Source organism: Girardinichthys multiradiatus, chromosome 22 (assembly GCF_021462225.1).
Source record: "Girardinichthys multiradiatus isolate DD_20200921_A chromosome 22, DD_fGirMul_XY1, whole genome shotgun sequence".
Classification (NCBI taxonomy): Eukaryota; Metazoa; Chordata; class Actinopteri; order Cyprinodontiformes; family Goodeidae; genus Girardinichthys; species Girardinichthys multiradiatus.
The window spans coordinates 15,735,267-15,763,023 of record NC_061814.1 but is presented as its reverse complement, the minus strand read 5'-3'; the positions used below and the strand labels follow the sequence as shown (position 1 = coordinate 15,763,023).

The 27,757-nt window shown below is 39.0% G+C and overlaps 1 protein-coding gene across 2 annotated transcripts in view; it reads left to right on the top strand.

The window, feature by feature from the left end:
• camkmt (calmodulin-lysine N-methyltransferase) overlaps positions 1 to 27,757 on the top strand; it is a 172,472-nt gene that overhangs the window by 134,507 nt on the left and 10,208 nt on the right. The window contains exons 8-10 of one of the 2 annotated variants that reach the window (XM_047351038.1): positions 2,780 to 2,854; positions 14,227 to 14,290; positions 16,353 to 16,484. In XM_047351038.1, the coding sequence (XP_047206994.1) occupies positions 2,780 to 2,854; positions 14,227 to 14,290; positions 16,353 to 16,484 (271 nt within the window). Of the gene's footprint in view, positions 1 to 2,562; positions 2,855 to 14,226; positions 14,292 to 16,352; positions 16,485 to 27,757 lie in introns of those variants that run through there. The other variant, XR_007035937.1, reaches the window with a different exon arrangement.

Below are 27,757 nucleotides of genomic sequence, written 5' to 3'. Positions count from 1 at the left end.
CGCAGCGCGCAGAAATTACTGCTTAAGGAGGAACCATGTCTCTTTCATAAAGTTCCCCTTTAAAAATGATGTTAATTATAAATCAAACATATTGCCAAGTTTTAATAGAAATTGTGTAATAAAGATTAGCGCTGTTGCACCTGATGATCTGTGTATAAACTCACACTGAAGTTTACTATTATTTCCAGTTAGAGCTAGAACCCCTAGTTAAAGAAGGAGTCAAGAGCCTGATTGTAGAGCCTTAATACTCAATATCCTCAGTATCTTGTGTCTGTCTTTTTGATTTGAATTCATTTCTATGAATGGAAATGGTTGGCTTTGTCCAGGCTAACAACTATTGTCTCTGTACATTGATGTGGATGCATGGCTGCCCAGACATAACTGTTTTTTGAGGTTGTAGGAATCAAACAAAGCAAGTGAAATACAATTATAATGAAATAGCAAAAAAGTAACTGAGTCAGGAGGTTCAGTTAGTAGGTTGGCCAAACTTTAACTCAAAAGGTTTGCGGTCTGATTTCCAACCTCTTCACATGACTTAGAGTACCTAGCCAAGACACTAAGCCCTACACTTTCACCGACAGAGGTAACAGTTTATATCTGTTAATTAAAAAGGGAAAAAAAATAAATATATATGTGTGTGTGTATATATATATATATATATATACAGGTCCTTCTCAAAATATTAGCATATTGTGATAAAGTTCATTATTTTCCATAATGTCATGATGAAAATTTAACATTCATATATTTTAGATTCATTGCACAATAACTGAAGTATTTCAGGTCTTTTATTGTCTTAATACGGATGATTTTGGCATACAGCTCATGAAAACCCAAAATTCCTATCTCACAAACTTAGCATATCATTAAAAGAGTCTCTGAAAAAGCTATGAAACTAATCATCTGAATCAACGAGTTAACTCTAAACACCTGCAAAAGATTCCTGAGGCCTTTAAAACTCCCAGCCTGGTTCATCACTCAAAACCCCAATCATGGGTAAGACTGCCGACCTGACTGCTGTCCAGAAGGCCACTATTGACACCCTCAAGCAAGAGGGTAAGACACAGAAAGAAATTTCTGAACGAATAGGCTGTTCCCAGAGTGCTGTATCAAGGCACCTCAGTGGGATGTCTGTGGGAAGGAAAAAGTGTGGCAGAAAACGCTGCACAACGAGAAGAGGTGACCGGACCCTGAGGAAGATTGTGGAGAAGGGCCGATTCCAGACCTTGGGGGACCTGCGGAAGCAGTGGACTGAGTCTGGAGTAGAAACATCCAGAGCCACCGTGCACAGGCGTGTGCAGGAAATGGGCTACAGGTGCCGCATTCCCCAGGTCATGCCACTTTTGAACCAGAAACAGCGGCAGAAGCGCCTGACCTGGGCTACAGGTGCCGCATTCCCCAGACCTGGGCTACAGAGAAGCAGCACTGGACTGTTGCTCAGTGGTCCAAAGTACTTTTTTTGGGATGAAAGCAAATTCTGCATGTCATTCGGAAATCAAGGTGCCAGAGTCTGGAGGAAGACTGGGGAGAAGGAAATGCCAAAATGCCAGAAGTCCAGTGTCAAGTACCTACAGTCAGTGATGGTCTGGGGTGCCGTGTCAGCTGCTGGTGTTGGTCCACTGTGTTTTATCAAGGGCAGGGTCAATGCAGCTAGCTATCAGGAGATTTTGGAGCACTTCATGCTTCCATCTGCTGAAAAGCTTTATGGAGATGAAGATTTCATTTTTCAGCACGACCTGGAACCTGCTCACAGTGCCAAAACCACTGGTAAATGGTTTACTGACCATGGTATCACTGTGCTCAATTGGCCTGCCAACTCTCCTGACCTGAACCCCATAGAGAATCTCTGGGATATTGTGAAGAGAACGTTGAGAGACTCAAGACCCAACACTCTGGATAAGCTAAAGGCCGCTATCAGAGCATCCTGGGCCTCCATAAGACCTCAGCAGTGCCACAGGCTGATTGCCTCCATGCCACGCCGCATTGAAGCAGTCATTTCTGCAAAAGGATTCCCGACCAAGTATTGAGTGCATAACTGTACATGATTATTTGAAGGTTGATGTTTTTTGTATCAAAAACACTTTTCTTTTATTGGTTGGATGAAATATGCTAATTTTGTGAGATAGGAATTTTGGGTTTTCATGAGCTGTATGCCAAAATCATCTGTATTAAGACAATAAAAGACCTAAAATATTTCAGTTAGTGTGCAATGAATCTAAAATATATGAATGTTAAATTTTCATCATTACATTATGGAAAATAATGAACTTTATCACAATATGCTAATATTTTGAGAAGGATCTGTATAGCTTTCCATATGCACCAATTTTTCACTATCATTTCTCACTACTGGTGTTGCAGATATATGAAAAACAATTTTTGGCAATATTCTCAAAACCAGAAAAAATAAGTAGAAGCACCGGGAGGTTGAAAGGTAACCTGTGAGAGGGTGGGATTTTCACAGTATGTGTGTTCACAAGGTATAAATGTCAAGTGTCATGTCAGAAGCTCCCTTGCTTTATCCCACAGACGACATGTCTTCCTCTCCAATGCTTTCTCCAGGTCTCTACTGAGGCAGAAAAACAGTGGGGGCCAAAGGAGAGTGAGGTTTCAGACAGCAAGAAGCTCAGTGCTAAAGAGGAAAAGAGCTGTGAAGGAGGAGAAAGAGAAGACAAAGACAAAGAGCTTTTTCTCCATATTGTGTTATATCAGTGCTGGTTGTCTTCTTTCACCACTTGTCCAAATACTGAACTTTTGTCTGTTTCATGTGTGTGTACAGGGTGGTTAGGTGGGACTCCGAGATGGATATTTCAGCCCTGGAAGGTCACTTTGATACCATCATGTGTGCAGACTGGTACGTTTACTTACAAACACACACACACACAGATATAGCTCTGTATGTGTCCGCTTCTGACATTCAGTCTCACCTTTGCATGACACTCCCCCCACCTATGTGTGGACCTTCTCCTGATTCGACCACACACTCTCACACACACATGCATACGCATGCTCCAATGCCCGCATGCATCCATTTTACACCAAATTGCCTCGTTTTCATGCTTAGTGTCCCAGCAAATGGAGGACTTAGGCAAATTGCAAATAATTGTGCCTTGACAAGAAAGGAGACTCTGTAAGATAAAGGAAGAGTCCAAGGAGGAGTGGAAACTGAGATGGAAATGGAGAGATGGAGCAACATAACCACACAAATTAGCTCATCAGATATTAAAATGTAGATGTCGTGGCCATCCAGAAACCAAATCCTCTCTCCTTTACTAAAATGTATACCATAATAAAAAGCATAACTTGAAAGGAGCATGCACACATAAATTTGTCAAACTTTGAAGAAATTGATTATAGAAAGGGTTAGATTTAAAGAAATTCAGAATTTTATATATTTCAGTGTGTATTGTATTTTATCAACTTTATTTGTTAGTTGCCTCTTGTTTCATTGTTTGTGCTGTTTAACTGCTTTGCTTGACTGAATTGTAAAGCACTTTGGTCAGCTTCTGTTTTCAATGTGCTATATAAATAAATTCACATTGGGATAAAATGTGAATGTGTTAAAATTCATTTTCAAGATCTTCCTGTGTGAATGTAAACATTTGTTTTTTTATGAGTCAAGAACTCTTTTTTTACAATTAAAATGGTCCAAAACAGCTCCGGGTCAATTTCACAATCCATAGCACCGTTTTGTGGCCACGCCTCACATTTTCTATTCAAGTCATTTTGTGTAAAATTGACATATTGAGTATCAGATTTCTTTTTATTGGTTAACCCCTTCCGCTTTGGCGGACCATGGAGGGTCCGAAAGTACGAATTAGCTTTCACAACATCACCATTTAAAAAATCAAATCAAATTCTTAACACAATGAAGCCAAAATGACCTCCAATTGTGGTTTGACACCTATTTCTCTTTTTTTTGTTTGACACCTATTTCGACTGGTAGGGTCAACCTGGGTCAACCTGTTTGTGCGCATGGGGGAAGGAGAGGTGCTTTGCTTATCTGTCTGAAGGTGTACAACACCTTATCTTTCCACTTTTTGAACTTTTTGTTTGCTATATGACTGTATGTTGAAGGATTCAGGGATTATACAATTTTAAAGATCATATATAGAGGTGTTTTTATATGCTGGTCATTTGGAGACTCCAAATATCCACTTTAAAAAATGCAAGGATATATCACCAGAAAAACTTCTCATAGTCAAGTGCTTTAATTCAGGGAGGCATTTTTAGTGGTTTTGGGGTTGAAAACAATAATAGGGAGTTATGAAAATAAATAATCATAAAAACACTCAAATCTATGATATAATGTAATTTACCGGTATGTTATATCAAATGATAAACATTTGTTCTAGTTCTCATTCCTGTGGTCAGTCGACAGTTTTTCTGTGCTTGACACGGGATATCGATCTGGATCCCTTGTGCCAATAGTTACTGATGATATATGTAATGTATCATCAAAGCTTAGATGTTTTTACTTGGGTGAACTTGGCGGAAGAAGGGGGAGGAACTGTGAACTTTTCACTGTTTCGATGGCAAGGGATGCTGCCGGTGTTATGACTTGCGAAATAGGACCCCAGAATGCAGACGAGCAGGCAGCATGATGGTAGGTGAAAAAGGATTTAATAACTAAAAAACAAAAACTCACTCACAGAAGGAGGCAGGAACCAAAACAACAAACGGACAGGCAAGATAGGCAAAAACAGACATGGGCAGGTTGGCAAAACAGGCTTGGCGTGAGTAACAGGACAAGAGCATGATCTGAAAACAAGACTTGAGCATGAAAAATGTGTCCGCGAGGAATAAACAGAACAGGTGTGTATATATGGAGTGTGAACCAGGTGCAGTAAGACAGATTAACTGGATGCAGGTGAACCAAATAAAGTTGATTAACAGACAGGAGCGAACAAAACGTGACTGGAGCAAAACAGACTCTTGAATACAAACTAAGAAAAAGTAGAAAAACATGAAACAAAAGCAAAACCAGATCCGAAAACCAAACTTGACAAAACATGAACAAGACGACAAAACTAAAGCATGACCAGAAAAAACAAACAGAAACATGACTCAAAAATCTAATAACAATAATAATAATAATAAACAGAAGAACGATTCAAAACCTTAACTGTGAAAAACATAAAGAAAAAACCTAAAACCAAAAAACCAAACAAACCCAAATCATAACAGCCGGACTGATCCCGGAACTTCAAACAAGTGATCCGAGTGAGTTGTACATGTCTGCCAGAGGATTGTGTTGGTATATCTTCCACTCACACCTCTGCATAAGTTTCTCTCATCTTCCAAGGGATATAGGGTCATGGAATCCCAAGAGGCCATGAATGAGGATATTGTTTGAAGACTCTGGGATGGGATGGGGCTATTGGCAGGGCACCATATGAGCATGCGATTCGCCATGAGATGCTAAAGGTTCTCCACATTGTGGTTAACATACAGAATCTCTTGAGTGTCACCTGTAGTACTGGGACCACAATTGCAGCGTTTCAGACCAGACTCATGGTCTTAACACTTAATCCTTAGGGAAAGGGATCTAGTGTGTTCCAACTATCAAGGGATCACAGTTCTCAGCCTTTCTGGGAAAGTGTAATTTAGGGAGACTTGCATTGATTGGTGAACACCGATTGAAACCGTGGATTAGATCTTCAGCTTCATGCAGTGTCTGAAAAGCTTGTGATAGGTTGGTTGTCCAGACCGTGTGGAATGTTTGTGAATCTGTAGAAGGCTTATGACAATGCCAATCTTAGGAATTTTGTGGGAGTACTGCAGGTGTGTGGGGTACCAGAAATGTGCTGTATCCCTTTCCCCAGCACAAAGTTGAGCATGTTCCCGGTGTGGCTAAGACTCTGGCAGGGCTACCCCTTGTCACAATCCTGTTTGATGGATTAACAGAAATGATTTTAAGGAATAATTTTTTGAGTAGAGAGTGTCTGGCTTGGTTGGTCAGAGTCTTGTTTTTACTTTTTGCAGATGAGGTGGTGCTGTTGTCATCGTCATGTAATTAAATTAAGCGTGCACCTGAGCTGCCAAGTGTGAAGCAACCAGGATGAGAGTTATCGCCTTAAGGGCAAAGAGTGAAGCTCCTGATTTAAAAGGGTCCACCTTCATTTTTACCCCTACCTTTGGTCATGAGATATGGTAAACAATGCGATTCTGCTCAAAACTTGCTGCAATGAGATTCCTCCAAAGATTGGATGAACTCAGCTCCAAAAACAGGGTGAGGAGGTCCATCATCTGGGTCAAACTTGGTGTTGAACTATTTCTCCTCTGCACCAATAGGAGTACTATAAGGTGGTTCGGGCATCTGATCATGATGCCTCCTGTGTGCCTTCCTTTAAAGGTTCTCCTGGCAGGTCCCACTGAAAGGTGACCCCGAGGGCAGACCCAGAACTCACTGGAGAGATTATCTTGTCTTTTGAAGTGGAGGATTTTAAAGTGTGGCAGTATGCTTAACCATCTCGTCTTCTTTCAGTCTTTGGGTGGTCCCACTAATACAGTTCAAGTAGTACCTGATGTGGGCAGTTTTGTTAAAACTCTTTGGAGGATACACATTTTCCAACTTAAGACACACTGAAGATATTCAGGTTGCATAAGGGTGTGCATCTCTCTGCATAAGTGTGTGCAATGTGTGCTAAGTGCTGCATTAGCAAATGGCATTATCATTATTTTAATGTCATGGTCATTACAGGTAATAGTCAGGTACAACACCCATAGAGAGAGGGAGCGCAAGCAGCTAAAAGAGGATATTTTACAGTGGACTGGTGCATTTGCGTGACAGACAGAAGCAGAATGTCTGAAACCACAGTAAATTGTATGTGAGGTTTTGATATTACAGGTTCTTTTCCCATTTATCACAGCAGAACTCCACACTGAAGTCATGCGTGGCAACGACTGGAGGTTGTTTTTCTGTGTGGTGCTGCAATCTTTCCTGCATGTAAATGCAAGCGAGCGATTGCGTGAGTGCGGTGCCAGCAGTTGAAGAGTGATGGCTGACGAATTAATGCACGAGTCAATGTGATGATCACCTTGGAAAAGGTCATCAGCGGCAAATTCCACTCCAACTAATTACAGCTCTTACCAGTTACAGCTGAGAAGAGAGGAGGGAAGTGGGAAAGTTTGGTTCAGCTGTTAGTGTTGTCATTTCTTATAATTTTCTTACAATTTTTGTTGAGAAGGTGTTAAGTTAAATTTAATTGTGAGAGATATCTAGATATTTAGGGTGGAATTTAAATTGTGGATCTAATGTGTAATTCTTTTTGTTTCTTATTGTACATGTAAGGTTAAATCACCCTTGTTAATAACAAAATTGGCTTAAGTGTTAAATGCAAATTTAACTAAAATATTTTAACTTCTCTGAGAGGAATTTTATTACCAATACCTTTTTCTAATTGTAGCTTGTTACACATTTTATTTGCACAAGCATGAAGCCTATCAGGCTTTGGTCTTTTAGATGAATGTGTAAACATTTAATGACTCCGTTTAAATAAAGAAAAGTATGCCAGCATTTAAACGTGAATGAGGATGCAATATAGACAACATAATCTGTTCACAAAGAATAAGCACAAAGAAACACAGTTTGCTGTAGCGTTGTCTCTTTCTACACATTTATGGTTGTGTCTCTCTGGCAGACACAGAGAGACCTGGAGAGAGGGGGATTCCTGCATTGGACATGTGGATGGCAAAGAATCTTTGGCTGGGATGTTTGGAATGTCTGCTTTCTCCAAAATCTGCCCATGTGTGGGCATTGAGATAAAGCTTTGTTTATGTGTCTGTATCATTGCAAAATAGTTCATGTGTGCACGTATTTTTTGTGACAAATGACTGCCTTTGCATTGTTTTGCTTTATTGCAAGCAGACAGGGTTGGGTTCAGTTGGGAACCATGGAAACTTTGCAGGTATACAGACGTCTGAGTGATCACTTCTGTCAAGGTCAGACACTGATCAAATAAAGCTTTTTCCACTGTCCAGTTTTATGCTTGTCGATCTAAATTGGCCTGAGGCGTGAGTTTGTGTATGCATGGTTGCCCTGTGGCAGAATGGTCACCTGTACAAGCTGAAAATAGGTGGGTGGAAGCAAGACTGTAGTACTTCAAGTCCTATTAAACACTTTAACAGATGGACACAAGGGGTTGTGGGGACACGGTCAAAGGTTGAGGTCCCTGTGCTCCTGTGTTTTTTCCATGGAGCCCTTTGTTTCATATATTCTGATTATATTAACAATCACCAGCCTTATCCACAGGTGCCAGGTAAAAAATATGGTCATCCATTAAGTGCTGGTCATTAACTTTGGAATAAATCATTTCAATCTCATGGTGCAACACAGCTCTCTTCATTCATGAATAACTACACAAAATGAACTCTAGCTCGCCTGCCAATAGTGATTACACATTAAAAAATTAGGAATAAAAATCTGTTAAACCAAAACAATGATTCTCATTGGTAAACATGCAGCAAGACCTTAACCAAGAAAACTAAACACTGTGGGGACAACAGAAAGATATGTTTAGAAAATACAACCTGTTTCTTTTCTCTTTGTGGAACATTGTTTTTTTGTACTAAAAAAGTTCCTCTCTAAAAAACCTTTTATGCAGCAAGATTGTACTTTTTATCACCTGTTTTTTTTTTTTTCAAATATTATAAATTCTCCATAACACTATTGCACATCTGCCTTGTGTTTCGTTGCTGTATGAAGGTACACTGCTTTGAGTAAAGCACAGAATCTGTAGCATATCTGTAGCATACACAGTTTGATCTCCAGCTGAGCATGGTTGCCACAGATTTCTGGACATGTACAAAACTAACTATTGCAAGAATGTTGAAACTTAAAGATAACAGATGCACCTTTCATAGCTCTGCAGCTATGAAAGGTGTATAAAGGCTACCCAAATGTTGCAGGAGCAATTTGAAATAATCGTAACTTTATTCTGCCCAATGCAGTGGCTCTGTCTAGAAGGGGGAGGAACTTGTCTCCTTGGCATGCTAATGTGTCTGCTTCTGATTAATTGGCTAATAATTATTTGACCAGTTAGAGCCGCGGTGCCCGAGTCCAGTCCTCCAGAGCTACTTTTAAATGCATCCCTTCTACAACAAACCTGAATAAAAAGAATATTTTACCATGCCTCTGCAGAGCTGACTAACATGCTGATGAGGGAATTCACCTGTTTGATTCAGGAGTGTTGAAGCAGGATAGAAGCTCTTGAGGACTGGACTTGGACACCCCTGATTTAAAGGCACTCATGGGCTGAGCATTGAACTGTTAACCCAACATGATCAGTTGGTTATAAAAAAAAAAATAAATAACAAGACTGTTGCATCATGGCATAATATACCTTACTCTGTCCTCAGTACCATGTTGTACACCCTTCATCCCAATACGTATACACTATGCAAAACAGGGATGAATCAAAAGCCTTTTGAAATTACTTTGTGAACTGCCTGCTTTCCTCTCAGTCCACCTGTATGTCATAAATGTCCTTTACTCACATTTCATTTGTGTTTTACATAAACAGGTCAGGTTTGATATTTAGAGAACAATTATTAATTGTGTATTGTTTAACAAAATTACCCTAAAGCCTAAACAGAATAATTGTTAGAGACATGCTGTTTTGTGTCTGTCAATAAATATACAAATTCTACTAAAGATAAACACACATAATCTTATGGCCATTCAGGATATAAATAGGTGTTATGGGCAGGTTTTGTCTGTCACAACTTAAGCATTACCATCATCCTGGGAAATGAAGCTTTACTGACGATCTCATTCATTTCCACAGTCTTACCCTTGTATCCTTGAAAATATGTAGACATATGTGTAAGCAGACAACTAAAGAAGTATTACTCAAACACAGTCCCACACACCCATTTTGACCTTTGACCTCCAGTCGGGTTGGACAGAAGTTCACTGGGCTGTTCTGAGTGAGAGGGGTCACGGTGTAACAATGGGGCTCAGACTGTCTGGGTGCATCAGGGGTGACCTTAAACCCCCTTAAAAGGGAAGAACACTTAATTTGGGAGCATGACCCTGACATTCAAACTGTGTGTTATAGACAGTTAAATCTTTTTTCTGTGATCAAAAAATCTTGTTAGGAATAGAAAAAGTTTAATTTTATGAAACCTGTGAATGGGAACAATTTTATCCCTACAATAGTTGTATTTCTCTTCCCAGCATCAGCATTTGTTTGTCATGACAGCAGCTCTTTCATTGCTCTGGTAAACTGTTGCCTCCTAAATGACACTCTGTCCTTTCCTTGGCCTCAGTGTTTGTGTATATGTGTTTCTCAGCTGTTACCTCCACCCAACGGGCTCACTTCCTTGTTTTCCTTGCCACTCACTTTTCCTGTGAGTTGATATCTGTGGCAAAATAAACCAAACAGAAACCTCTCACCTTTCAAGTCAAATAAACTTCATGCTCCTGTCGGCCCTTAAAAGAACAATAAACTATCTGCATGTACACACACATCCGGCTTTTTTTTCCTTCTTTTTTGTCTCTGGTCTAATATGGATCATGACAAATAAATTACTCTGTCAAGTTGCATTAATTACAGGTACATTTTTGACACATTAAAGCACCTAATAGACATATTATATATACACATATATATATATATATATATATATATATCACAGAAATACAGTTTTTAGTTGAAACTTTATATAGTTCAAAGAACTCAATGTGCAGCTTTCATCATTTCCATTATACAAGCTTTCTTTTTTGAAAAGTCAGCACACCCTACGACACCCTCTGTGTTTTCCATATTTGCCCATATGGATATGTTGCATCGATTTGAGCAATTCTGAGAAATTCACAAAACATAGTTAAACAACAAAAAAACTGAAGGAAAGCCCTTTTTAAAACTCTTTAAAAGAATGAAATGCATTGTTGATATTTCTTTCAGTTTAAATCTCATAGACTTAGTCAGGTGTGATCCTGACTGGTAAATTGAGAGTGAACACCATGGTAAGAACAAAAGAACTGTCTGTTTCACTTCAGAAAGAAGATTGCTGAAGTTATTTCAGGAAAAGCGGTTAATACCAGCTATTAGGACTATGATGTCCTAACTTTTCCCTCAGTTAGAAAATACATTTGTGTTGAGTGAAACAATTTAATATTTGTTGTTTAACTAAATCTCTTCATTTTCCATAGAGATTTTTTTTCATTAGAAATCAAAATATAAATATGTCTGTATAAAGAACCTAATATTAATATAAGTGTCTTAATTTTTTTTCACATGACTGTATATCTGTATTAATAGGCAACTTTTCCAACAAATCACGAAGCTCAGATACAGGCATCACTGTGTGATTACCTTGAGTAAAACTAACATGACTTTCACACAAACTAATGTAAAATAAAATGGATGACATTTATAATCTACGATTGATTTTATTTAAGACAGAAAAGCCACATATATGTCAATGCTTCTTTCGTGAGAATAATTGCTCCCTATGTAACCTCTTGCTATATAATACACATAAATGTTATCATTTATCCAATGTTATATTGATTCTGAAATAGGAAGAAATTCGGTTTCATATGATTTCCAAGCATTTATTGAGCATATTATCATTCATTTTTGTTGTTCTGCTCTTTATAGAATATCAATCTTATATCAAGCTAATAATAGCTGTTTAATTAGACAGGCTATCAGCAGGTGTAGCCACTCTGCAGTCATTCATTTTTAAAACAAGAATGATGGGTGTTGCTCCCTAAGCTTCTACATGATAACTGTCTGCTTTTTGCAACCTGAAAACTTTCCAGTTTGTTCATCTTGTATGCTTTCCTTTAGTCAACTAATTGGCAGTGCACAGCAACATGTGGGGAAGTGGCAAAGTGGGATTATTCTACACTCTATTAAGCCAGAGAAAGCTCTAGTCTTTCCTCTCAGTAAAATGACTTTAAACTTGTAGGAACAATGTGATGGAAACTTTATAAAACTTTTGCATATCTTGATCCTCTGCATTCTCAGTAACTGGCCCATGCCTCCTCCATCTTATTAAGTGAATATTATTTTAATATCACAGCTGAGAGTTCAGACAGGAACGCAAATGGATTTAGAATAAGAAACCCTGTTAAATGCTGATGTATCGGACGTTATGCTAAATTCCTATATTGATACTCTGCTCCTTTTTTTGTTTCCAGCAGAACATGACTAAAAATTGTTCTGTTCTTTCTCATCGCTGTTAATGTTTGGTGCTGAATTGTATCTCTGTAAAATTTTATTGTGATGTTTTAACCCTTAATGTTGACCTCAGAGTGCTTACTGGTCATATATTTCATGGCGCTGCTGTAGGGCTTTGATGTGTACAACCGTGCCTCTCTACATGTGCACTTATACAGGTCCTTCTCAAAATATTAGCATATTGTGATAAAGTTCATTATTTTCCATAATGTCATGATGAAAATTTAACATTCATATATTTTAGATTCATTGCACACTAACTGAAATATTTCAGGTCTTTTATTGTCTTAATACGGATGATTTTGGCATACAGCTCATGAAAACCCAAAATTCCTATCTCACAAAATTAGCATATCATTAAAAGGGTCTCTAAACGAGCTATGAACCTAATCATCTGAATCAACGAGTTAACTCTAACCACTGCAAAAGATTCCTGAGGCCTTTAAAACTCCCAGCCTGGTTCATCACTCAAAACCCCAATCATGGGTAAGACTGCCGTCCTGACTGCTGTCCAGAAGGCCACTATTGACACCCTCAAGCAAGAGGGTAAGACACAGAAAGAAATTTCTGAACGAATAGGCTGTTCCCAGAGTGCTGTATCAAGGCACCTCAGTGGGAAGTCTGTGGGAAGGAAAAAGTGTGGCAGAAAACGCTGCACAACGAGAAGAGGTGACCGGACCCTGAGGAAGATTGTGGAGAAGGGCCGATTCCAGACCTTGGGGGACCTGCGGAAGCAGTGGACTGAGTCTGGAGTAGAAACATCCAGAGCCACCGTGCACAGGCGTGTGCAGGAAATGGGCTACAGGTGCCGCATTCCCCAGGTCACGCCACTTTTGAACCAGAAACAGCGGCAGAAGCGCCTGACCTGGGCTACAGAGAAGCAGTACTGGACTGTTGCTCAGTGGTCCAAAGTACTTTTTTTGGATGAAAGCAAATTCTGCAAGTCATTCGGAAATCAAGGTTCCAGAGTCTGGAGGAAGACTGGGGAGAAGGAAATGCCAAAATGCCAGAAGTCCAGTGTCAAGTACCCACAGTCAGTGATGGTCTGGGGTGCCGTGTCAGCTGCTGGTGTTGGTCCACTGTGTTTTATCAAGGGCAGGGTCAATGCAGCTAGCTATCAGGAGATTTTGGAGCACTTCATGCTTCCATCTGCTGAAAAGCTTTATGGAGATGAAGATTTCATTTTTCAGCACGACCTGGCACCTGCTCACACTGCCAAAACCACTGGTGAATGGTTTACTGACCATGGTATCAATGTGCTCAATTGGCCTGCCAACTCTCCTGACCTGAACCCCATAGAGAATCTATGGGATATTGTGAAGAGAACGTTGAGAGACTCAAGACCCAACACTCTGGATGAGCTAAAGGCCGCTATCGAAGCATCCTGGGCCTCCATAAGACCTCAGCAGTGCCACAGGCTGATTGCCTCCATGCCACGCCGCATTGAAGCAGTCATTTCTGCCAAAGGATTCCCGACCAAGTATTGAGTGCATAACTGTACATGATTATTTGAAGGTTGATGTTTTTTGTATCAAAAACACTTTTCTTTTATTGGTCGGATGAAATATGCTAATTTTGTGAGATAGGAATTTTGGGTTTTCATGAGCTGTATGCCAAAATCATCCGTATTAAGACACTAAAAGACCTGAAATATTTCAGTTAGTGTGCAATGAATCTAAAATATATGAATGTTAAATTTTCATCATGACATTATGGAAAATAATTAACTTTATCACAATATGCTAATATTTTGAGAAGGACCTGTATATTTGTTCACTGGCGAGGATATTATCGTGCAGGTTGGATATTTTTGTATGTTCTTTATCCTCTCGGTGCCGCGACACCAGGCTGAGGTGGCTGCTTATGAAAACTCAACAAAACAGGGCAAGATCATCTTACTCATGCAAATTGTTTTTCTCCTCTTCCTCTTGGTGAATTTATATTTATACAAAATAAAATAAATGGCCTGCAGCTTTATCAGCCCTGCCATCTGCAGAACTCATTCTAACCTGAGCCTCCATCTCGCTTTCAGTTTGTTTCTCGACCAGTACAGAGCCTGCCTGGTTGATGCCATAAGGAGATTACTGCGACCCGACGTAAGTGTGTGTGTGTGTGTTCCTGTGTGTCTACTGTATATATCTGCTTATCCCCTCCCTCTAATTCACCTCCCCCTCTTCTCAATCATTATTAGGCTTTCCCCCAAACCCTACACACATTAATAGTCTAACAGGGTTAATATCATGTAATACTTTAATGCTTATTATAGGCAACTTGAATGCACCGCTCTGATCTCAGTCTTCCTCTTCCGTTCCGTTCCCTTAATCATAAATCCAAGGCAACTTCTCCCTTTTGGCCATGCGATAAGACCCCACGCTGTCACAGTCAAAGCAAATATGAGGGGGAGCTGGAAGAGATAGGCTTGAGATTCAGTTCATCTGAGAGAAGACGGGTATGTTCAAGTACAGAGGCCGAACTGCTACAGGGAATACCAGTTAGGAAAATGCTACCGCAAAGAAGGAGATAATAATGCTAAAAAAAGAAATTATATGATTGCTGTAAGATCATTTATTATTAAGAAGGTTAAGATAATTTTCTGCATGACATTTTTTGTTCAAATGTAAATGAAAACAGAGAAATTATGTTTTTTCAAAAATCCAAACCCTTATACGTGTTTCTTTTATCTTTTGAGATTTAATATCAGAAACAAAGTTTTTGTGTAAATGAAAATAATTTCCAATCTAACTTTGCCACGGGTATGAATACTTTTTGGCTTTACTGTACCGCCGTGCAGATGTACGGAGGAAACGTTTTAACAGAGACAACCATTACGTATTCTGCTTCCGAAACTAGTTAACTGAGTGCTTAGGTGAGTAAAATCCAAATGTTCTTGTTACAGGATCCAGTACCAGCTCCTTTATCATTACAAAGCATAAACTTAGTGTGGCTTGGCTTGAAAACATGAATTCACTAGTGGAACCTTTTAACTTTTAAAGTTTCTTTAGGAAGGTTTCGAACTTAGGGAAATTAGGTTTACAACTTCAGTCACATGCCACAGCTGAAAATATGTAAGTTAACAAAGTTATATTGAACTTGCTTAGACTATGAGTTATTTTTTAGTTTTAATAGAACTTAAGGTTATTTTTAAGATTCATGTAAGTCTTAAATTTAAATCAGAATGCTTTTGAAAAGATCTTAAAGCCTACTGCAACTTGGAGAAGCCCTATAGATAGAAAGATAATGGTAAAAAGGTTGTTTTGCATTCAAGTTGCGACATCTGATGCCTGATTAAGTGAGCTGCTGTGGTTTTGATGCTAAAAGCTGTCAAATGACGGGTGTGACATCTGGCCGATTTGCACAGCTGTGCGTTAAGGCCCTTCGTGTCCCTGTCTTTAATCTGCCGGAGATAATTTGGGGGGCTAATATGATTTGAGTGTGGGCCATCAGACTGTTGCTGCCACAACAAGCTTTGGCAAATATTTAATAATTTGCTAAGCTGATTAAACAATTAACAAAGCAATTACTTCTCCCTTCTAATGGCACTAATTTGTTGTTTCTGACAAAGGTGGTCCATCCGTTGGGTCGGATCCTCTTATTTAGCTGATTAGAGCTAGAAGGAATTTGGCCTGTTTGTTTGCTTTTGTCGCTTTTAGACAGAGAACAAAAAAAATAATCCAACTGGATACACAGATGAATTATCATCTGTCAAAGCGAGCGATCCTGCTGTTTTCATTGCCTTTGTGTGCTTTTAACCTGCAATGTGTTATTGTGCATTTCTTTATGTGTTTATTGAATGTTTGGTGTTGTTTCAGCATCCCTCGTTGCTTGATTTTAATTAAGAAAAAAAAGAAAAATCAACATGAAATAAAACTGAAAGCTTAAGGATTACAAAGACACTTTGAACCTGTTACTAATCCTCTTAGTATTTGCAGGATTTCTGTGATGCATGTGTTCATGTATACTACTTTCATTTTACTCTTTCTTTCTTTCTTTTTATATTTTTTGTTTTTATGGAACACATATGACTTTTGGGCAAAAAATGCTAAATGAGTTGTAATAAATTCTAATACATTACTCCCAGTTTCTTTCAGCACAATGTTCTAAATTCAGGAAGAAACTGAACTTCCAAAAGCATCTTTTTTTTTTTTTTTGCGAACTCAGGGCATGGCATTGGTGTTCGCTCCTGAAAGAGGTGAAACTCTAACACTGTTTTGTCAGCTGGCCCAGCAGGCCGGACTGCGTGTCTCTCAACACCAGCAGTACGACGCTCAGGTCTGGGATATTCACTTAAAGGTAAGAAACCTTTATTAGAGTTGGAAAAAAAAGCTCACTTCAGCTGGACTCCTACGAGATAAAGGACCTCCACATTTCTTTGCCATCACTTGTAAAGTTTGTAAAAAGCCTTAAAATATATTCTTCTTTTTGACCTGAAGTATAATCTCAGACTAAAACATTTTAGGAAATTGCTACCTTAGATTTTGCATACTGTAATTGTTATTAATGATTATTGGCAACGCTACAAATTCTCATAAAATAAATATAGCATTTTTGTCATTTATATTTGTTTTCTTTAAGTTGATTTTGAGTTTGGAGGAATTTATAATTGGTAAAATTGTTGAACAATGGGAAGAGTAGTTGCTCATCTCAGAAGGTTGTGTTTAATTTCAGCTACCCCAAACCACAGCCCTTGGGCATTCTACTGAAGTTGCCTATGGATTTGCCTGTCGGTGTATGAATGTGAATGTAAAAGTGCAGGACTGTCTGGAATTTGGTTTCCAGTGTTTCCAGGTCATTATTCCTTCCTTCCTTCCTCCCTCAAAGTCTAGCCTTGTACATGAAGACTTTGTACAAACCCTGACTATGACTGTAAAGGTGGAACCTATGGACTGATACTATATTTGACTTGAGATTTACTAATGGAAAAGATAACTTTCCCCCACAAAAGCAGGCCTTACAGGGTTAGATCAAAATGGAGTGAGTGCATAAAGTCTGTTAATGGATTTTCTGTCCTTGTCTTCATATCCAACCCCTCATATATAAATATGATGTGACACAGAAACCCATTTCTTTTAGTTACTCTACAGAAGGGAAGAGACCAGAGAACATGGCATTGTAATATGGCAGGAGTGCATTAACTTTTCTAAATGAAGAAATAGCTGAAAGGAAATAGCCACTCAACCCAACTTGCTCATTGCTCAGTAAATTGCTCATTTACAGTCAAAGTGATTTATTAAAAAATTCAAAACAGGAACTGCAATAAATAAGGTTTAGGCCCTGGAGTTATGTTAATGGCACGCACATTCAGGAGGATGGTAAGAAAGGGCAATAAATCTCTAATTCTCATAGGTGTATAACTGTAGTAAATTGTTTTAGTGTATGATTATGCTTCTGCAACAGACTTTTTAGACATCTTTACCAGGGAGTGTTAGTTTTAAAATCGCTGTAACATGTCAGTTGCACACAACACTGCATGTTCAAACAAGATGTAGCATTTTGTAATATGACAGCAAAGCTCTGAACTGAAGATATTGACATTCATTAAATTGGGTTTTATAGTAAGAGGAACTGATTCTTGTTTCTGTCACAAAACATGCAACATGCACAGCTCCTGTCCATTTATAATGATGTTTCTCCTCTTAAGAGTATACTGTCAAGAACACATGCAGAAACCTTAAGACTACCGCCTGAACAACAATGCTTTTGGTTAATTTCCTTCGAGCCCAGCCATAATAATAAAGGAACAAAAGCAATTGTTATTAGACAAGGGAACCAGCAACAGTACAGGCAGAGTAAGGTGGATGGTTTATCCTGGAGGAAAATCAAGCTGCCTTAACTGGTCACTGTGAGAATCAAAGAGGGAAGGGGAGAAAAGAGAGCAACACAGATAAAGCAGCTACAGAAAGCCCATGAGTAGACTGAGTTAAAAGAAGTGGTGTCCAGCTGTTAACTCCATTACACACACTGCTACAGAAGAACAGGACAGCAAGGAGTAGACTAAATTGGTGCACACGCTCACCTACACTGGTGCGAGAATTGGATAGACTGGCCATTAAAGTGGGTGTTAAAGTGGCTCAAGCCTCAGTGAGGAAAATCTTTCCTTTTCTGCCCTCTCTTAACTGTTTTTTTTTTTTTTTTTAAATCTGACCAACTTTAGATTTTCTCGAAACACCTTACACATTTTAAGGTCCCCCAAGTTCTCTTTGAATAGACATTTTATCTATCAGAGATATGTCACAGTTAATATTTTAAACATAACTGAGTAAATAAACTGAGTAATTTAACGGGAATACCATTAAAGAAAGTTCTTGCATATTCATGTGTCTTTACAGGAACGTTTTGTGATTATTTCAATTTCAATTTCAGTTTTATTTATATAGTGCCAATTCACAACACATGTTGTCTCAAGGCCCTTCACAACAGTCAGGTACATACATTCCAGTTAATCCTAACCATTGAACAGTGCAGTCGGAGTTAGCTTTTTATTCAAATTGGATAAAAAGTTTTTCTATCTAAGGAAACCCAGCAGATTGCATCCAGTCAGTGACGTGCAGCATTCCCTCCTCCCGGATGAGCATGTAGAGACAGTGGACAGTCACTGGCACTGACTTTGCAGCAATCCCTCATACTGAGCATACATGTAGCGACAGCGGAGAAGAAAAACTCCCTTTTAACAGGAAGAAACCTCCAGCAGAACCAGGCTCAGTGTGAGCGGCCATCTGCCACGACCGACTGGGGGTTTGAGAGAACAGAGCAGAGACACAAAGAGAAAAAAGAAGCACTGATCCAGGAGTACTTTCTATAGGAAGAAAAAGTAAATGTTAATGGATGTAGCTCCTTTAGTCGTTTCACCTAGAAAGAAAGAACAGATAAACTCTGAGCCAGTTTTCAAGGTTAGAGTCTGAAAGAGAGCACATAGAGTTAGTCACAGTAAAAGCTCAGTCAATCGCCATGTTTAGGAGAGAGAAAGGGTTAACACTAAAAGACAGGGCAATGTGGATCATCGGTAGAGGGTGAGCATTAAGTTGCTGCCAGCAGAAGCTCGGACGATTCTCCTCTCCAGAAAGGTGTCACAGGTAGACATAGAACCAGGCCAGGTGTAGCTTCTAGGAAGAGAATAGAGAGAACAAGGTTAGAAGCTGAAATAACAGCAAATAATGCAAAATTGGAGAGTAGTGTGAGAATGTAGCGAAGAGGGTGAAAGTGGTCGTTATGTCCTCCAGCAGCCTAAGCCTATAGCAGCATAACTACACAGATAGTTTCAGTTCAGATTATTTAGTTAAACGGCGCTTATTTACAACAATGTCGTCTCAAGGAACCCCACAAAGGGTCCCACTGATGGTCATTGTTATACTAAAAACCACAAGGATTGGGATACCTCCCTCTGTCAGACTGATTATAACCAATGGAAAAGAGAAGGGGTCATACAAGTAGCAGAAATGGAGGATGTGTTTGCACCTCAACCATAACTGAGCCGGTTTAGGCTAAACCTGACTCCCCCTTACTCCAACCAACAGGGAGGGTGGAAGGCTCCCTCCCTGATAACCTAAGCCACTCGAACTATAAGCTTTATCAAAAAGGAACGTTTTAAGCCAGGGAAAAAAACAAGACAGGGTTTCTGCCTCACGGACCAAAACTGGGAGCTGGTTCCACAGGAGAGGAGCCTGATAACTAAAGGATCTGCCTCCCATTCTACTTCTAGAGACTCTGGGAACCACCATGAAACCTGCAGTCTGAGAACGAAGTGCTCTGTTAGGAACATATGGAACAATCAAATCTCTGATGTATGATGGAGCTAGATCATTAAGGGCTTTATATGTGAGGAGGAGAATTTTAAATTCTATTCTGGATTTAACAGGGAGCCAATGAAGGGAAGCTAAAATAGGAGAAATATGATCTCTCTTTTTAATTTTCATCAGAACTCTTGCTGCAGCATTTTTGAATCAGCTGAAGGCTTTTAACTGCATTTTGTGGACATCCTGATAGTAAAGAATTACAATAGTCCATCCTTGAAGTAACAAATGCAAAAATGGACTAGTTTTTCAGCGTCACTCCTGGATAGGATATTTCTAATTTTGGCAATGTTCCGGAGGTGAATGAAGGAAATCCTAGAAACCTGTTTAATATAGGATTTAAATTACATGTCCTGGTCAAAAATAACACCAAGGTTTTTTACTTTATTACCGGAGGTCAATTTAATGCCATCCAGGTTAAGTGAATGACTAAGCAGTTTCTTTTTTAAAGACTCCGGTCCAAAGACGACAACTTTTGTCTTGTCTGAATTTAGAAGCAAAAAATTTAAAGTCATCCAAGTTTTTATGTCTTCAAGACATGCTTGTAGTCTATCTAACTGGTTGGGCTCATCAGGATTTATGGATAAGTAAAGCTGAGTATCATCAGCGTAACAGTGAACATTTATTCTATGCTGCCTAATAATTTGACCTATTGGAAGCATATATATAGTAAAGAGAATTGGCCCAAGTACTGAACCCCGTGGTACTCCACAATTAACCCTGGAGTTTAAAGATGATTTATCATTTACATGAACAAACTGGAATCTGTCAGACAGATAAGATTTAAACTTGCCTAGCGCTGTTCCCCTGATCCCTACAGCATATTCCAGCCTTTCTAAGAGAATATTATGGTCGACTGTATCAAATGCAGCACTGAGATCTAACAGAACCAGAACATACACAAGTCCATTATCTGAGGCCATAAGAATATCATTAGTGACTTTCAGCAGAGCTGTTTCAGTGCTATGATGAGCTCTGAAACCTGACTGAAACTCTTCAACAGGTCATTGCTGTGTAAATGCTCACACATTTGATTAGCAACTATTTTCTCAAGAATTTTAGATAAGAACGGAAGATTGGATATAGGTCTGTAATTTTTCAAGTCATCTCGATCAAGCGAAGGTTTCTTAAGTAAAGGTTTAATTACAGCTAACTTAAAAGCCTGTGGTACATATCCATTTAATAAAGATAGATTAATCATATCTAAAATGGGGCTGGTAATCAGAGGGAACACTTCCTTAAATAATTTGGTTGGGATTGGGTCTAACATACAAGTTGAAGGTTTAGATGAAGCTAATATTTCTGATAACTGAGGAATCTCCACATGATCAAAACAGTCCAAACACAAATCAGGTTCTGCAGTTATTTCCAATGTTGTCTCACTTGCTGAGGATGAAGTAATCATCTTCGGGAGTATGTCAAAGATTTTCTTTTTAATAGAATCAATTTTATTTTGGAAGAATCCCATAAAGTCATGACTGCTAAGAGCTAAGGGAATGGATGGCTCAACAGAGCTATGACTCTGTGTAAGTTTAGCAACTGTACTAAAGAGAAACCTAGGATTATTCTTGTTCTCTTCTATTAATGATGGGAAATAAGCTGTTCTGGCTTGGCGAAGTGTCTTTTTATACAACAGTAGGCTATTTTTCCAGATTAAGTAGGAATCCTCTAGGTGTGTAGAGTGCCATTTTCTCTCCAATTTTCTAACATTGTGCATCGCTTTCCTGTTCTACATTATGTATGGTGGTCCTCATTACCTAATATGGAGAACAACATTTCATGTTTTACTAAACAATTATTGAAGTGTTTCTAGACATGGACTTGTTCTGAGCGCTTCCGGACATTTTAAGAATCTAATCACCTTGTGATTATTTTTATGGCTGTATTATTTAATGGTTGTTATTAATATTTTAATAAATAATAATTATAACAATAATAATAATAAAGTGTTGTCCTGTGAATACAGCCCAATAAGGCAGTGGTATTAGGACAAAATTGAAAGGGATGAGCCAGGCTCTGGCATTACTGAACAGCAAAACTGTGCACACACATGGAATGAATTCACACAATTTCTTAAAATACAAGAATTTATTAACCAAAATAAGTCAACTCAAAGTCAAAAATATTTCAGTCAACAAACTCTTTACTATGCTAAAATGACCCAACTAAACTACCAAGCAGAATTAAAGAATAAAGAAGACCAATGAACTCTATATACAAAAGAACAAATGAATCAAAGATGGTTGAAAACCATGTCCAAAAGAGTGATGCAACATTACCATTCAATGTTATTTGTGTTAGAGAACCCAGGATTATCTTGAGGAATCTGAAAATTAAGTTAAGTTATTCTGGCAACTAACTTAGGTATAAACCACCATTAACACTGCAACATCAGATAAAACATTATTTAAATAAAATATTTCAATTAATGATTTGCTGAATAAACCCACCTTTCATTGTCAATGATGTTAATTAGCGGCCTTTATTTAGTACAATAATTTAATACAGGACCCTTAAAAGAGGTCAAATGAAGAAACGAAACTCAAGCCATAACATACAGGTCCTTCTCAAAATATTAGCATATTGTGATAAAGTTCATTATTTTCCATAATGTCATGATGAAAATTTAACATTCATATATTTTAGATTCATTGCACACTAACTGAAATATTTCAGGTCTTTTATTGTCTTAATACGGATGATTTTGGCATACAGCTCATGAAAACCCAAAATTCCTATCTCACAAAATTAGCATATCATTAAAAGGGTCTCTAAACGAGCTATGAACCTAATCATCTGAATCAACGAGTTAACTCTAACCACTGCAAAAGATTCCTGAGGCCTTTAAAACTCCCAGCCTGGTTCATCACTCAAAACCCCAATCATGGGTAAGACTGCCGTCCTGACTGCTGTCCAGAAGGCCACTATTGACACCCTCAAGCAAGAGGGTAAGACACAGAAAGAAATTTCTGAACGAATAGGCTGTTCCCAGAGTGCTGTATCAAGGCACCTCAGTGGGAAGTCTGTGGGAAGGAAAAAGTGTGGCAGAAAACGCTGCACAACGAGAAGAGGTGACCGGACCCTGAGGAAGATTGTGGAGAAGGGCCGATTCCAGACCTTGGGGGACCTGTGGAAGCAGTGGACAGAGTCTGGAGTAGAAACATCCAGAGCCACCGTGCACAGGCGTGTGCAGGAAATGGGCTACAGGTGCCGCATTCCCCAGGTCAAGCCACTTTTGAACCAGAAACAGCGGCAGAAGCGCCTGACCTGGGCTACAGAGAAGCAGCATTGGACTGTTGCTCAGTGGTCCAAAGTACTTTTTTCGGATGAAAGCAAATTCTGCATGTCATTCGGAAATCAAGGTGCCAGAGTCTGGAGGAAGACTGGGGAGAAGGAAATGCCAAAATGCCAGAAGTCCAGTGTCAAGTACCCACAGTCAGTGATGGTCTGGGGTGCCGTGTCAGCTGCTGGTGTTGGTCCACTGTGTTTTATCAAAGGCAGGGTCAATGCAGCTAGCTATCAGGAGATTTTGGAGCACTTCATGCTTCCATCTGCTGAAAAGCTTTATGGAGATGAAGATTTCATTTTTCAGCATGACCTGGCACCTGCTCACAGTGCCAAAACCACTGGTAAATGGTTTACTGACCATGGTATCACTGTGCTCAATTGGCCTGCCAACTCTCCTGACCTGAACCCCATAGAGAATCTGTGGGATATTATGAAGAGAACGTTGAGAGACTCAAGACCCAACACTCTGGATGAGCTAAAGGCCGCTATCGAAGCATCCTGGGCCTCCATAAGACCTCAGCAGTGCCACAGGCTGATTGCCTCCATGCCACGCCGCATTGAAGCAGTCATTTCTGCAAAAGGATTCCCGACCAAGTATTGAGTGCATAACTGTACATGATTATTTGAAGGTTGACGTTTTTTATATTAAAAACACTTTTCTTTTATTGGTCGGATGAAATATGCTAATTTTGTGAGATAGGAATTTTGGGTTTTCATGAGCTGTATGCCAAAATCATCCGTATTAAGACAATAAAAGACCTAAAGTATTTCAGTTAGTGTGCAATGAATCTAAAACATATGAATGTTAAATTTTCATCATTACATTATGGAAAATAATGAACTTTATCACAATATGCTAATATTTTGAGAAGGACCTGTAATACAACCTCAAACTAACTTTTCAAACAAAATGAACTGACCTGACACACAACAAACAAAGGGGGCTTAAATGATAACTAAAGGCACAGGAGTAAAATGTACTAACAGAAAAAAAAAAAAGAAATCCAAGAGTTGCAAAAAAATGTTAAGTGACTGATTGCTGAAAAAAGGAGCTCCAGTATACCTGATGTCGCTGCAGCCTTTTATCATCTTTGATAGAATTTGTGAAGAGAATTGGGGGTTTTCATTGACGTCACTGAAGTCGCCGGTCCACCATCTGGGGTGTCTCCGTATCGCTTCACACATTTCACAACATTGCAACATTGTATACTTTGTCGACATTGTATCTAGTATCTAGAGTCGTTACAGCCTCCTGATAAGGCCATGTACCTCAAGAAAATTGCGGTCATCAACAAGGTGCATCCATATCCAAGCCTGTTGGTTTGTTAGCGCAAATCCGGACGATAGGTCGCACAACTACTTTTTCATAGCCACAACATAGGCAAAAATCCATAATAAGTTCAATATTGCCTATAGGATAATTACATAACAGTTATATTACAGTATAACAGTAAAGGTAAATTGCAGCCTAAATCTAGCTGGTCAAGGTGTGAGAGCGCAGCTTACTGAAGTAGGTCACAGCGCTCATGGTACCCAGCTCAGAATCAACTGATCAGCTCACGGTCTTGGCAGACTACTTTCCAGAATGTTGTTAAAATAAATGTAGACAAAAATTATTTATTTACCTGTCACAAAATGCGCACTGCACACTCGGGCATGTGTGAGGTTCAAGCCGCCCTGGATATCCGATTCAGCCACAGTAGTCCACGTTGTGTATTCAGTGTTTTTGTTTTCTCACACTGAATTTCTATCACGGTTGGTAGACGTTAGAATGAACGTTGGTCTTGACCACCACGCGCAGAACAACCCACAATTAAGCAAGTTTTCCCCATCGTTAAATTGAATGGTTCGAAGTTTTGCTTCACTGATCACGCTAAAACATCGAAAACAGGCTGCAGCTGCCACCAAAGATGACGATTGCGAAGTGCAATCACGTGACCACGGCAACATGTGAAAACCCGCCATTGACAGGTCCTCAGTGCCATAGCTGCTATCCGTGTCTTAACAATTCAGACTAGGTGCCTCGTAAATGAGTTTTAAATAGAGTTTGAAACATATGACTTGGTGAAAAAAACAAAACACCAGATGTAAGTGATTTATTATTTTATTTTCTAAATATATTTTATCAAATCAATCTGGACTGTTAGACCATTTCATAACTCAATATTGTTGTGCATCTTCTGTGTGGTAAGTGATGTGTGGATATCATACGTTGAAGTGCCCCCCACATCTAAAGATGATTAAACCTCCTATCTTCTGATGAACACCCTGAAGAACCGCAGTGTGTGTGTGTGTGTGTGTGTGTGTGTGTGTGTGTGTGTGTGTGTGTGTGTGTGTGTGTGTGTGTGTGTGTGTGTGTGTGTGTGTGTGTGTGTGTGTGTGTGTGTGAAAGGTGCCTGACTGACCATTCTAGACACCAAACCTCACAGAAGCACACACACTGTGAGCACAACTAAGACTAAAGCTGTATCACGACTCTACACAGACCAGACATCCCTCAGACAGCATGTTGGCTTGACATTATACACAAACACACACCGCATGATGATATCACAGGGAAACATACACCACGTCTGTGCACACAGTCACACGTGCAGATCCCAATGAGCAGCTGCTGCTCATTTGCACAGCAGATTATCTTTTTTTTTCGTTGTAATTTTTATTTTTCATGCGGAGAAATCAAAATGGAAGGATAAAAAGCATATCATAGCTGACGGCGAACCAAACACAGTGGTTTTTCTTTTCCAGTGACTTGAAACATTTAAGGAAATCTCAATTGGCAGAATTAATTAATTTTTTATTTTAATATTGAGTTATTTTAGGAATGATTTTATCTTTATTTTTGAGTTTTTCACCTGTTACAACTGAGTTTTAGGTAAATTTTTATGGATCAAAACTGGATTTAAAAATAAAAGGACATACTTGGTAAAGTTATGTCCCTTTGGTTTGCACATCACAAATATTCTTCCATATATAAAATAGAAATAGGCACCATAACTTAACCCTTGACCTGAAGCACATCAGCAACATAACAGCAGCAAACTTTAAGTGAATGCTCACCTGTAATCTGAATCCTGAATGATATATAACTTTTTTAGTTGTTGTTTATTAGTCAGTTTGTTACTTTGCAGGGAAAAGAAAATGTTCAGACTGCTGCATGTATTATGTTCTGTTTTTCAAAATAATTTTGACTACTCTTTTTACTTAAATTGTTAAATATTCTTGTACTTTTCTATTCTATGTACTTGTGTCAGACAGACATTTTGCAGTAAAACTGCTATAATTTTAGCCATTGCTATGAGAAACAGCTGGCTGGCAACTCATTATACAAATAGGTAATCTAATGTTATCTAATGCTAATTTATCTTTTTGTGACAAACAAAATGTATATACAAAAAATTAAACTTGTCAAAACCGGTGACACCCACCGGCTCCTGTCTTGCCACAGATGCTGGTGTTTTGAAAAGCATGTGTTGCATTGGTCTAATTATGGAATAAAGAGGAGTTTATGAAACTTCAAGTCCTATCACATCATTTGAAGTATCAGCACCTGTTCTGAATAGTGCAAATGTATTGGGATTAAGGGTGTGAAATCCATACTGTACTTCTGTACATTACTTTAGCACTTAATTAAAAATGCTCTATGACCTTCCCCTAACTGTTCACACAATCAATCTCACAGCTGGTGGGGCCATCAATTTCACTTTCAATTACAAGCCTTTAGCATGCTGAGGTGAGTAAAGGGTCTAGATAGCATAACGCGAGATTATGTATTGTTATTGTTTGGTTATTGCTGCGATATTTGAGTCACAGTTGCATCGATTCTGTAGTAGTGGTCCATGTGTGAGCTAAGGCACTCATTTGGCAAGATGATGTCCTTAAGCTCTGTGCAAGCCTAAGTTAGGTGGAGATCCAGTTGTGTCTGCTACAGTGACAAATGCGTTGTAAGGTGATGCCGGTGTATTTTTTTCCTTGGCATCATGTCTTTGTATGCCATTGAAATGAAAGCAACATAGAGTGACAGAGGTGTTTATAACTTTATCACCACCTACTGGTTGATTTGACTGAAAAATTATTGTAATCCTTTTTACTCATAATTTATGTATAAATAATATGAATAATCTAATTAACCTAAGTATTTAACTTATCAAGCCTATTTTTCGTCAAGTTCCTTCATAGGCCCAGATGCGCTTCTAACTTGTAGATCCAAGAGCTCTGACTTTTCTGCCAGATGATTTGCAATGCCTGACTTGCCTAAAAAGTAATATTGCCTGTATTTTTGTTAGGAGTAGTGTGTGTGTGTGTGCTGCAGTTTCACAAACACACACGCATTTTCACCCTGCGACACAAACTCTCCCGGGACTTCCTACAGCAGGCATGCAGGTGGGCCGATCTACGGAGAAAGTGTGTCCTAAGGTCTGTGTATGTTTTAGTGTGTGTTTGTGTGTTGGATCATGAGTGTGAGGCATGTGGTGGGACGGGCAGACA